At 32.5% G+C, this 13,041-nt stretch overlaps 4 protein-coding genes across 4 annotated transcripts; 2 read left to right on the forward strand and 2 right to left on the reverse strand.

The window, feature by feature from the left end:
- Positions 1–12: 12 nt before the first annotated feature.
- On the reverse strand, positions 13–1,812 carry LOC146538543 (uncharacterized). The gene is made up of 2 exons (XM_085187067.1): positions 1,566–1,812; positions 13–519 (listed from the first exon to the last, which is right to left on the reverse strand). Exons 1-2 carry the CDS (start codon positions 1,810–1,812, stop codon positions 14–16), a joined length of 753 nt encoding a protein of 250 aa, XP_085043193.1. The 3' UTR covers position 13.
- Positions 506–5,072, forward strand: LOC146538544 (uncharacterized). The gene is made up of 2 exons (XM_085186174.1): positions 506–2,533; positions 3,589–5,072. The coding sequence occupies exons 1-2, from the start codon at positions 2,386–2,388 to the stop codon at positions 4,917–4,919; spliced, it is 1,479 nt and encodes a 492-aa protein (XP_085042300.1). The 5' UTR covers positions 506–2,385; the 3' UTR covers positions 4,920–5,072.
- A 790-nt stretch (positions 5,073–5,862) lies between these two features.
- Positions 5,863–10,074, reverse strand: LOC146538545 (uncharacterized). Its single transcript, XM_085186617.1, has one exon. The coding sequence runs from the start codon at positions 9,849–9,851 to the stop codon at positions 8,595–8,597; it is 1,257 nt and encodes a 418-aa protein (XP_085042743.1). The 5' UTR covers positions 9,852–10,074; the 3' UTR covers positions 5,863–8,594.
- Positions 10,075–10,314: 240 nt separating this feature from the next.
- Positions 10,315–13,013, forward strand: LOC146538546 (uncharacterized). Its single transcript, XM_085186619.1, has 4 exons — positions 10,315–10,632; positions 11,231–11,414; positions 12,108–12,296; positions 12,680–13,013. The coding sequence occupies exons 1-4, from the start codon at positions 10,455–10,457 to the stop codon at positions 12,846–12,848; spliced, it is 720 nt and encodes a 239-aa protein (XP_085042745.1). The 5' UTR covers positions 10,315–10,454; the 3' UTR covers positions 12,849–13,013.
- Positions 13,014–13,041: the final 28 nt, after the last annotated feature.

Below are 13,041 nucleotides of genomic sequence, written 5' to 3' on the forward strand. Positions count from 1 at the left end.
AAAATACAAATCTTCATTTATAATTAACTTTAATCCTTCCTGTAAATTTCTCATCTGCATAGTTCTCATGCATTAGCTCCGGACTCCTATACCTTCTGTATGGCTTCTGAACTCTCGTGTTCTTTTCCATTATCGCCATGTTCTTAGATACTCCAGCATAGTTGACCCAAGCTTCATAATATGGCTTGGCCAGCTTATTACCTGGCCATTTAGCTACTTCTGTTGATGGAGATGCCTTTTTGGTTAAGATTGGGGATAATGTACGATTTCTTGATCCTTTAACATCAGATTTACACAATTTTTTTACATTCTTTTTAGTGTTACTATTCTTATCATTTATATTGGGCATGTTGATTCTTAATATTTTCTGTGATTTAGATTCAATTTGTGATTTATTGCTTTCTGCAGTATTCTTGTTGGTATCTTTATTGGAAGATGCTTTTGGGAGGATCTTCTGTTTGTTGCTTTTGATGATTTCTTCAGATAGCTTGGTTTTATCTTCTTTTTGGTTCTTTGTATCTTAAAATAAAGTTAAATCAGCTAAATAACGTGGTAAACTCAATAATTCAGCTTTATTAAACCATTTATATAAATATACAAAATTTCACTAAGTGACTGACAGACAACGCACAGACGATGCTATTGAAACTAAGAAAGTGGAAATTTTATGTGTAAGAAAGATTAGGGAGCAATATACTGGGTGGAAGAGGCAGCGCTTCTTTTACTGAAACTGCATATAGGGTAAAATATTTCAAACCCAGAATTAAAAAAAATAATCAAGGTACCTCAACAGCTTGGACGTAGGATTTTTTTTTCATTTCACGATTTTTATCCATACCTGTATTTCGTGCCACGCACACATACGTATGCGACGTTGCCGCTTTGACAGGTAAGTGTGCGTGCCTATGTTATACTTTACAAATGGCGTTTTATTTTAAAACGATAATTTTATTATTTATTTTGTTTCAAAAAAAAAACTTTTTCATTTTTGAGATTTTTTTTTTTCCGAATTATATTAGGCTTTTATAGAGTAGTTAAAACTGTGGTTTCATTTATTTATTGTGGTTTGTGGGTATAAGGAGGATAAGGATAATAAGGAGACTCTCAATTACATATATAAAATAGATAAATAGTTTCATGCTTGGGAAACATAGCTGTAAGATCACCGCTCCATCTACGAGCATAAGAAACAATTCATTGCTTCTTATGGAAATAAAACTAATTAAAAAATCAAATCAGCTTCACGTTGTATCCCGCACACAGCAGGGTAGGCAGAGGGAACCTAATGTTAAGACACTCCGTTCCCCACTTTTCGCCGAATTTTGGAGGCATGGCGTGTTGAGTGGCGCACTCAATACCGCTCTTCGCCTCGACACCAGAGAGAAGACATGAAAAGAAATATTTAACTTCCTCGAGTGGGGATCGAACCCCCAACCGTCGCGTTACAGTCACATCTTGTGCCATTGCACCTCGTAAACCCGTGTATAACCGGGGGCGAGTATAACATAATGGGAACAATTTTTAGATATTGGTACTTTATACCTAATGCCTTGAATTTTATTTACCTTTTCTTGAATCTTTTGCTTCCATTAAGTCTCTTTTAACAAATTTAGATAAATTACTTTTATGAGATTTGTCTATATTGGCTATAACTTTAGTTTTAATCTTTATTTCTTCATTCTTCCTCACATTTACTGTATCCATTTTGGTTGCATCACCTCTGTCTTTGTGACTAGCTCTCAGTTTTTCCATTTGCTTATTATTAAGATAAGCACCCTTACTGAGAGTAAGTTTCGTATCATTAATATTCATCTTGTAATATTCACAGAAAATTTTGTATACAATAATTTTAACAATTACATTATGATTTTAAATGCCAACTAGATTATTAGTAAGGAGGTCTTATAAATATTTATATATTTTTTATTTCAGTATATTAGGCTTCTCACAGGTAACCTATTATTACCATATAGTCACTCCGTTCCCCATGCACAGCCTAATCATTGAAACCTTTAGACTTTGTCTTAAAAATTAGGTCAGAAAGAGGGGGGGGGGGGGAAATACCCTGCTATATGCGGGGTACAGCGTGGAACTGAAAATAAATAATTAATTTTACTTCTTTGCTCACATTAATCTCCATCTCTCAATAAATAATGCCTTATATTAGGTAGGGAAACGGGAAAATGGAGGACACTAGTTTCCCTCTCCTTACTCGTCTATCCGAGAAAATGCGTGAAAGTGAAAAGAAAAAGTTTTCAAAAACACATTATTACAAACCTCATTTAAATTTTAACACAATTATAGATTTTTGACAGTTTAAAAAATATATTATTAAATCAAAAACACCACAGAAATTTTCAAAAATGCCGTAAAAATTTAAATAAAATGGAGTTAAACGCCGCCGTTATTAGATCACAAACTAAAATACTCTGCAATAGATCGAGGAGGGGCAAGAAATGCGCTAGCAATGACAATGTGAAAACACGACTGTTCGTGGAGAGGAATGCTGTTAGTTCATTACTAGACGCCAAAGGTATGAGTGTTACGGTATATGAGGAGCTAGTGTTAAAACGCTAAGTTTTCCAAACACCGTTTTATTATCGGAGCTTTACGTCGTGTTTTATCTATTATTTTTTTTAGCTTTACACTATCCCGCAGCAAGGTAGGCAAAGGGAACCTGGGAAACTAATGATAAAACATTCCGTTTCCATTGAGACACTTCCGTTTCCCACTTTTCACTGAGTCCTGGAGAAATTGCGTATTGAGTGGTGGAACTCAACACCGCGGTTTGTTTCATTAACAGACGAGGAAATGAAAATATTTTAAATAATTTTATCATAACCATTTGAGTGTGATTCGAATCCATAATCATCAAGCTTACAGTCATGCTGTACCAAGACGGCTTAAAAATATATATTTATTAATTTAGATTTGCCCAGTGGCTATTACATGTTGACGCCAGTTGTGGCACAGCGGCACACGGTGTGAATGTACACGCGACTGGTTGTGGGTTCGATTCCCACTCGAGGAAATGCCGCTGTGTGCAGGATAGAGCGTGACGTTAAGAAAGCTGTAACAATAATAAAGCGAACCTTGATTGGAAATCCTGTGTCTACCTTCACAATTATTAAAATTTAACAGTACTTGAAATAAAAAGGAACAAAAAAGAATTTAAATGTGACCTGAGTTTGTTACTAAACTTATTAAAATACACAATACTAACAGAGTTTGTCTAAATTAGAGAAAAAAATTAACATTCTCCTATGGAAATCAAACTCGTTATCATTCATATTTTCATACCTAACAATGTTAGTGAATGAGATTCAAATTAATTTTTTTGCCGTTTTATCCCAAATAAAATGCGTTAGACTGACGGACCATAGTGTCGTTCGCTTCTCTTGCATCGCTTAATTTTCGAGACATCGAGTGATCTCTATTGTAGAATAGCTCAACGGTGTGCTTTGTCTTACTACCAGAGCGAGAATATGAAAATAATGTATTCTTCCAAGTGGAAATCGAACTCCACAAACACAACAACGCACCTTATAGAAATTAATCTTCATAATAATAGAACTTATGTTATAATAGATGCAGCTACGATTCATACAAAACGAAAGGCACCTCTTCGACCGAGACCTGGTCAAAAGAAGTTCATGTCGTCAGTACTTACAATCTTATCGAAATCTACAGCAAGCACTCAATATCCAGATATTAACGATGTCCCCGTCAACAAAACACCAAAATCACGCAGATATAAAACTTTAAAATCAGAAGAAAACGCGAAGAATATTTATAAATCAAGAATTTTGAATCAACAGACTTTGGAAGATGATTTAGTAATTTTACAGTCGAGAAAAGAGATAAATCAATCTTCTTCCGATTATTCTGTATTAACGAATTTAAGGCATCCAGACGTACAAAGATCTAGAGAAGAAAATAGCGTACTCAATCAAGTTCTGGAAGGGAAAAAACTGAATAAAGAAGAACCAAGAATGGTTGTAGAAACTGGTGAAAGCGACAAAAAAGTATACAATCTATTTGTTGATTTATTAGAAACTACAATTAATATGTACAATGCTGAAACAGAACGTAAAAATAGCAATAATTTGAATACTATTCTAGAAATCAATCAAGATGTCGCTGAAAAACTTGAAATGAATACAAAATATAATGAATCACGTCACAGTTTGTTTAAAAAGAAACTATCTGAGATGGCTATATATAGAGTTAGTGGTACAAATATTGTTGATGAGGCGATACCAATTTTCCATAAAATCAAAGCCAAATCATTTATACAAGATAAGAAAGTTACAAACTTATCAAAATCCAAAAGTTTTGAGCCAAAATCGGCCAAAGTCAAGTCCAAAAAGAAGAATCTATTAAATATTTTAAAGGAGCAGATACAAATGGGCTCAACTGTTGAAGAACCCAGAAATTTATATGAATCTTTAAAAATAATGGCCAAGAATAAACAACGATCAGAAAAGTCAATCAAGTTCTATGAACCGGACATGATTGTTGATGATGGTCGCAAGGATCCAGAATGTACGTTCAAAAGGCGGAATTTGTTTACAAAACCTAAGAAAAAGCGTAAAATTAACAAAGTTACTGATAAATATACAAATTTCGATAAAGTGAGAATTGAGAGGGACGAAACTAAATTAGTTAAAAACATTCCTTCATACAAATCCGTAGAAGTATACGGGTTCAACTACGAAGAGAAGGATGATAGGGAATTGAAAGAAGAAAATGAATTAAAAAGACTTAGAGAAGAAATTGAGAAACGAAGAGTGATGTTCACATATCACCCGCCATCACCTTTGATTAGTGATCTTGATTATTGCGCTCTACTAAAATATCCAGATACATCCGCCAGTTACTGTGCTATACAACAATTTGGTAATTATGAAATTCAATAAAATGTTATTTTAAAATAGTGTTTTATTTTTATTCTTTTAGCTTCACCTGTAATTCACATACGGGGTAACCGGAGAGAGCTTAGGTTCAAGACACTCCACTCTCCGTTTTAAGAGAAGACATTGTATGGCGGAACTCACCGCCACGCTTTAACACGAAAATGAAAATAATTTATTCTATCGAAATGAAAATAATTTATTCTATCGAGAGGAAATCGAACCCACGACCATCGCAATTATACATCTTTACATTTTTTTTTTATTTCTTCACGAAAACGTGAAAAGTTGTGGATTCGATCTCCACTCGAAGAAATAAATACTTATTTATAAGGGGCTTATCAATATATAAAGGGCGCAAGGGCTCTGGCGTGTGATGCGTCCGACCAAGTCGAGCAGATAAAATATTTAATATTTTCATTTCTTTGCTCTGGTGTCGAGGCAAAGTGAGAATTAAAGAGGGACGAAACGCCACTCAACACGCAATGCCGACAGAATTCGGCGGAAAATGGGGAACGAAGTGTCCTATCACTGGGTTTCCTCTGCCTACCCTGCTGTGTGCAGGATACAGCATGATTTTTATTATTTTTCTTAGCTTTACGCTGTATTGCGCACATTGCATTTAGTGTTAAGAAACTCCGTTCCCTGCAGGCATTGTGTGTGGAATGGTGGACGTAAACGCCGCGCTTTGCCTTATTACCAGAGCTAGAAAATATTAAATATTTCATTTCCTCGAGTGGGAATCGAACGCACAACCTGTCGCGGTTACAGTATGCGACTGTAACTTATGCTTGTCTCTGCGCCATAACTGGTCTGTCTGTTGGTCTCTGTTTCGACATTTGACATATCTTACATTATAAATTCAAATATTCACCTGGAAGAGATTAGAACAAACATCCATTTTATTAGTTTTCATTTATAAATTTAAGTAATTAAAAAATGATAAAAATAATTTATAGAAAATTTTTATTTATTAAATCACATTACATTATACTTAATACTTATACAATACTATTTAAATACACAAAAACACTAATAACTCAAAAGAAAAAGGCGGAACAATTATAGAATCATTTTGTCGTCCGTCTGTCAAGACAACACCTCGTTGAAGTATCGAGTTGGAATTAATATTAAATATCAAGTTTTGAAGTCAACGCAATCAAAAGAGTGTTATTACGTTTATGCATCGTTTTTACTGCATTTTTATTATAAAATGACATTAATTTTTGTTATAAAATGATATAATTCATTATTTTAAAGTTCGACACGACGACACGACGACCTCAATAGTTATGCAATAAAATATGTAAATGATAAATTATAACTAATTTTGCACTTAATTTTAGAAACAAAATGCATTTTTTTGGCTGCGCCAATTACAAGTAACTTAAATTGCTAATATTGCACAGCGTGTATATTAAAGCAAAATTATTATACAAAGGGTTTTTATTTAAAATTATCAAAAAAAAATATGGCCGCCCAACGTTTTTTTAGTTTTTTTAATATTTAAGTTTCACGTTGTATCCCGCACATAGTAGGGTAGACAGAGGGAATCTAGGAACCTAGTGTTAAGACACTTTTGTTACTACTTCCCGCCGAATTCTGGAGGCATTGCGTGTTGAGTGGCGGAACTCAACGCCGCGCTTTGCCTCGTTATCAGAACGAGGAAATGAATATATTCAATATTTCATTTTCTCCTGTGGGAAAAGAACCCACAACCTGCCGTGTTTACAGTGGCCACGCTTGTCCCGCGCGTCGACTGGAAAATAGAATAGATTAACTCAGAAATTTTAATAGGAGGCTAATACTAGTTTAAAGAGAAAATAGCCAGTCTTGGCGCAGGAGAACAAGCGTGCAACTGTAGGTGCGACAGGTTGTGGGTTCGATTCCCACTTCAGGAAATGAAATATTTTATGTTTTCATTTCCTCGCTCTGGTAACGAGGTAAAGCGCGGCGATGAACAACGCCTCCAAAACTCGGCGGAAGTGGGGAACGGTATCTTAACACTAGGTTCCCAGTTTTCCTCTGCATACCCCACTATGTACGGGATACAGCGTGCAGCTAAAAAAGAAAGACAATATTTACCACTTTATCAGACAGTAGTAAAAAGGGCCTAAGTCTTATTTAGTCTTCTTAAGTGAATAACAAAATCATTTTGCCTTCTACACATGGAATGAAAATGACTAAAAGTTGTGCAAGACATACGATTCATTCTAAGTGTTGAGAAGTCACTGATTGCATAGCCTATAGCCCCCCTCGATAAGTGGACTATTCAACGCAAAAAAAAAAAATTTGAATTAGTAGTTCCTGAGATTAGCACAATCAATTTTCAATTTCATTCAATCAAACAAACTCTTTAGCGTTTTAAAATGAAGTATACAAATAATAACTATAATAAGATTTCAAATAAAAAAAACTTTCTATTATTAATGATCATTTTTTTTTACAGTGGCATAAATATCTATCAACTGATGCTTTTTAGCTTCACATTGTATCAGGGTAGGCAGCGGGACCTAGTGCTAAAACACTCTGTTCTCCACACACCACCCAGATTTAAGACGTGAAGTGTTGAACGCAGAATCTAAGGTCAAATTATTAAAATTATAACTATTTTTATTTATTTATTTTTAGCTAAACACTATATTCCGCACGTAGCAGGATAGGCAGAGGGAACCTGGGAACCTGGTGGCGGAACTCAACGCCGCGCTTTTGCTTCATTACCAGAGCGAGGAAATGAAAATATTAAATATTTAATCATATTCCTCAAGTGGAAATTGAACCCACAACCTGTCCTGTTTACAGCCGCACGCTTTGCCTCTGCGCTAAGACTGGCCATAGGCTTACTTTTTCATTCTGTAATCTTTGAGCTACACTTATAAAACTTTCAGAGGTATGAAACATAAATACCAGCAGTTTTATGAAATACTCTTGTAAAAAATCACCAGTAATTTTTTTTAATATAGCCCCTGAATTTTTATTTTTAATTTTAGTTTTTGAAAAAAACATTTTTATTTTGATGTTAATTCCAAGATTTATTGATTGATAGTTTTAAATTATGGTATGATACAAAATCGTTATTACCAAGCTATTATGGGAAAAAATCATGTGCTTATTTATTATCCAAAAGTCAGCTGCACTTGCCACTTTTTTCCAAAAAAACAAACAATTGCTGAACATACACGATGGTTTAATGGATAGGTACTGAAGACACCTGTAGACAACCATTGATCCGTCCATCAAGTTACAGGATGTAACTCTATTGACATATACATATATTTTTAAATACATGTGTTTAATTAAAAAAAGTTTAGTTTGTTTAAAATTGTTATAAATTTTTGTGCAGTAATTAGTTAGTTTATAATTACTAATAAAAATATTTTAAAATATTATAATACAGCCCAAAGGTTATATAGATTTTGATGTAATAGGCAACCAGTGTACCAGTTGCCTTTGATAAATAGCAGCTTATATTTCTTTATTGGAAGATTGCTTCCAATAGAGAAATATAAGCCATCAGTTCCTGAGATAAGCCCATCCAACCACACAAACTCTACAGATTCATAATATTAAATTTTAGATTTTAATTACAGTTTGTCTCTATTTATAATTGTATTGAAATGAAAATAAAACCAATTAAGAACCAAATAAGAACAATGTTTTTGGATATTACAAGATATTTTCTTATGCATCATCATTACCTGTATAAATTTTTGCATCAGAATAAATATATGGAGGCATTGATTTAGTTTTGTAAAAATCATGAGAATATGTTATAACTGCGATTTTTTTAGGCATGGCAACTAAAATTGAATGGCTATCTTCACCTTCAACAATATCTATTTGAATTATCGGACACATTGATAAAACTGGACAGTCGCAACGTTCCATAAAATTGTATTGTCTTATAGGTTCAGATTTAAATATATCAAACTCTCCATTGACATATGGAGAATAGTAAATTCTAAGTACTCCCCAGTTTGAACCCATAAAAACTGCATTTCCATATATTTTTATAATAATTATATCTCGTAGAGGACCTTGTGGTATAGAATGGTTTAATACATACATCCACTGAAAGTATACGCGCCAATCTAAATGTTCCAGAAGATTATAGGTTTTTAAAACATGAAGTAAGTTTGTTGTGGGACCCATAGTACATTGTAACTTAGACTCTTTACCTATTATAGAGAAGATATCACGCTGGAATGTTAATATGTTTAGCTGTGTGGTATATCCTATGCACATAACTCCAGAACTCATTTGAGCTACTTGTTCACAATTTAATTCATCATCATCTAACTTACAAATATACACAGCATCACTTAGAGTCACAAAATAAACTTCATGTTTACGCAAAATGAATGTTTTAACACTTTGAAAAGTAGCATTGCCTTCTGATTTATCAGATCTGTACTTTCTAATTATGAATAAATTGAGATTATAACCGAGTATCAAAATTGTTGATTCATTTTCCATGTATCTCAAGTAATTGCCTTGTATGTTACCTGTTTTGAAGGGCTCCATAGTGTCTAAATCGTAATAAGTGACCGAGCCTCTGCTGTGTACACCAACAATGCCATCCCTTAAAACTTGGAAGTCCCGAACCTCATCTGCTGAACTGGAAGCTGGAGCAAACTCATCTCTAGACTCAGTAGCTTCATCTAATCGAGGCCATAAAGACAGGGTTCTGTATACATCGCACCAATGTAAGCCAGATTTGCATTTGTAAAACGCAGCTTTATACATATCCTTAAAGTCTCGTTTACAAAATTCTCGCCATAATTGGTCCCGTTTAAGTAAATTGTCGATAATCAACCTCCATCTCCAGCATACTTGGCGGCATCTTACTAATTGTATGGGAGTCATATAAGAGAATATATAAATAAGGACTTCGGTAGGAGTGTAAGACATGTAATGAATGGGTTCCTCTTCTGCCATCTCTAATAAGTTGTATATATTAAAATGTGTATTTTTAGTTTATAAATGCATGGTGTGTTTATTCTTTATTTTTATCCATTTTTTGTTAGAAGAGTTAGTAAGAAGTAACTAGAAGTAACTATTTTTCATTTTTGTTGTGATTAAAATATTTGACAGTCCATTTTCAGTTTCAGCACAGAACACATTTACTCATGATTTTCAGGAATCAGGTCACATTCATAGATTATAAAGAAAATATTGTTAGAAACCGGAAGCGGTTAACGTTTTTAAAATAAACACATAAAAACATAAAATATAAATTTAAAATTAATATATTTTTTTAATTATGTCTTTTATTATCATCATTCCATTATCATTATTTTCTATTAAATGTTGTTCCATTTTTTTTACGAAAACAGGTAACAAATAATTTGGATGGCTTTCAGATAAATTATAAATAATCTATGGTTTTTTTAATCTGTGAATTCTAATTTAAATTTTTATTTTCAAAACTTTGCAACTGAAAAGTGAAAACTTATATTATAAATATTACTTAGATTATGATTAATATTTAAACTTATCAGAAAAATAATAAAAGAATAAGAATTAATAAATACTTTAAACATGTCTGCTTTTTTAGCTTTACGCGATGTTTCTGTATCATTCGAGGAAGATCTAAAATGTATATCCAAAGAAATATTTTCAGCAAAAATAAATGAGCCGTTTGAAGATGTTATAGTTAAAAGAAAGAAAGATCTGGCATTATATTCTTCAAAGTTAAAATTGTTACAAGCTAAAGCTGGTAAGAATTATTTGTTATAATTAAAACTACTTATATCGTGTTACTATTATATGTTAAAGAAATTATAATATTCATTATTCACTCATAAATTTAAAACATTTTTGGTGATATTAACTTTTTATTTACGAATTAGTATTTGTTATGTACTTTGTTATAATCGATAATATTAATTGAATAAATTGATAGAAAAAATAGTTACAATCTAGATCTTATTCTGGTAAGTTTTCACGCTGTATTTAGGAAGACAGAGTGAACCTAGTGTTATGATACTCTGTTCTCTATTCTCCACCGAATTCTGTAGGCATTGTGTGTTGAGTGACCCGTGCTTTGCCTCGACACCAGAGCAAAGAAAGGAAAATATTAAATATATTTTTGAACATTTCCTCGAGAGGGAAACGAAACCAGAGCCTGTTGCGTTTACAGTCGCACATTGCTTAGGTTACATTCACTAAATGTAATTTATATTTGTAATTAGTTTTATTACCACCAAAAATTCGTATTTTTCTATATAAATTATAATGTAATACAGTATAGTAATTATAATATTACAGTCTCTCTCTCTCTCTGTTTTTAGTTATTTATACCTTTTTTATTACAGTACAACCTCAAATAACTAACCAACAAAGGACTGAATCTGTTACCATAACAGATTACGAAGATGCAGCCATATGGAAACTAATTGAGCAGCAAACAGTAAAAACATTAGTACAAACAAATGCAGTTAAAAAGTTACTCTCAACACCTGATAGGAATTTGGACCCGGAACTTAGTGAAAGGAAAGAGTGAGTATTTTTATTGTTATATACTAAAATGTTGTTTGGTAGAAAATACTAATCTTGGGAACACTATGTTTTAAATTAAATCAGCCTCATGCTCCTTTCTGCACACCATATGGAAGGTAGAGGGAGCTTAGTGTTAAGACATTAGATTCCGTTCTCCACTTTCCGCTAAATTGTGGAGGCATTTATGTTGAGTGGCAGAAATCAACACCAGCGGAAAGAAATGAAAATATAAATTAGTGGGGACCCCACAACCAGTAATGTTTACAGTCCAGAGTTTGTGCCCCTGCTCCCATGACAGGCCTCAAGCAATGCTCAAGCTATGTTTTTTAAAATAAATTAAATAGTGTAAATTGCTAAGTAGTTAATTATAGTTTCATAATTAAAAGGGGAAATCATTGTGCTGTTTTATTGTGTGTCACTGTAAAAGCAGTGGCTGTGAGTTTGATTCTCACTTAGGGGAATTAATTATCCTTTGAGGAATGAATTATTTAATATTTTCATATCCTCACTCTTGACTTCTGCTACTTAACACTCAATGTCTTGAACATTAGGTTCCCTCTACCAATAGTGCTATATAGAATACAATGTCAAACCAAAAAAATAATTAAATGTATAATTTAAATTATTTACATGTTTAAAATTTTTTTATACTCATTTTTATCATTTTAATAACTTTTTAAATGATTTTTCCAGAAAAATTATATCACAACTAACAATTTACAAAAATAAGGAGTCTGAACTAAGACACTTGCAGACACTTCTACAAGAAAAAGAAACAGAATTATTGGAAACTAGACAGAAATGGGACACAAGTCTCTGTAAACTGAAAGATGTACAGAAGATTCCAGAAAATAAAGAATTCAATATGGGACCATTGTATAAGTAAGGGTTTTTTGTTTATATTTGTGTTTTTAAGTGTAAGCATAAATACTGTGTGTATAAATATTGCGGAACTCAACACCGCACTATGTCTATGTAAGTTGGGGAAACTAAGCAAGACCTTTGTGTTTAGTTATAATTAATAAATGATCAGATCTTTGATTTTCGTGAATATTATACTTTTTAACTGAAAGGCATTAAAGACTTAGTTAAGAGGTTATTTTAAATTAATAAATTATACCAATAATATATTTATATGAAAAAAATAAAAACACAAATACATCTCTAGCTATACAGTATGTTCTATTTAAAATATTGTTTTTATTTTTATCTTTATAAAGGCTGTTAAAATTATAATTAATATTTATTTTGAACTCTTTTTATAGGAAATTACAAGTACTTATAAGTAAAATGGAACTGATGAGGTGGTTAATAACTAAATTGGTAACTTCTAGAACTTCAAACTATGATTGGACTTTGGACCCTCATAATAGATTGAATGCGCTATCATTGGCAAGAAAGAGTCACAGTATATATAATTATATAGAGAGTTAATCGAGTTTTGGTGTTTTTTGCAAAGAATTTTGTTGTTTTATTTCTTTTTTAATCCCCCTTTTTTAATTTTCTTTTTTTGGTCTTTGGAAAAACTGCAAATATTTTATTGGACGCAGTTCGTAGCGTAGAAGCACGAGCGTGCGACTGTAAACGTCAAAAAATATAGGTTCGATTCCCTCTTGAAGAAATAAAA

Source organism: Heliconius melpomene, chromosome 6 (assembly GCF_056956725.1).
Source record: "Heliconius melpomene rosina isolate 202511_hmr_F chromosome 6, ASM5695672v1, whole genome shotgun sequence".
Classification (NCBI taxonomy): Eukaryota; Metazoa; Arthropoda; class Insecta; order Lepidoptera; family Nymphalidae; genus Heliconius; species Heliconius melpomene.

Coding starts and splice junctions, on each gene's coding strand:
- LOC146538543 (XM_085187067.1), bottom strand. CDS start 1,812: ATGAATATTAATGATACGAAACTTACTCTCAGTAAGGGTGCTTATCTT. Junction 520..1,565: donor AGCAAAAGATTCAAGAAAAG/GTAAATAAAATT, acceptor CTTTATTTTAAG/ATACAAAGAACCAAAAAGAA.
- LOC146538544 (XM_085186174.1), top strand. CDS start 2,386: ATGGAGTTAAACGCCGCCGTTATTAGATCACAAACTAAAATACTCTGC. Junction 2,534..3,588: donor TTCATTACTAGACGCCAAAG/GTATGAGTGTTA, acceptor ATGTTATAATAG/ATGCAGCTACGATTCATACA.
- LOC146538545 (XM_085186617.1), bottom strand. CDS start 9,851: ATGGCAGAAGAGGAACCCATTCATTACATGTCTTACACTCCTACCGAA.
- LOC146538546 (XM_085186619.1), top strand. CDS start 10,455: ATGTCTGCTTTTTTAGCTTTACGCGATGTTTCTGTATCATTCGAGGAA. Junction 11,415..12,107: donor GAACTTAGTGAAAGGAAAGA/GTGAGTATTTTT, acceptor TGATTTTTCCAG/AAAAATTATATCACAACTAA. Junction 12,297..12,679: donor AATATGGGACCATTGTATAA/GTAAGGGTTTTT, acceptor CTCTTTTTATAG/GAAATTACAAGTACTTATAA.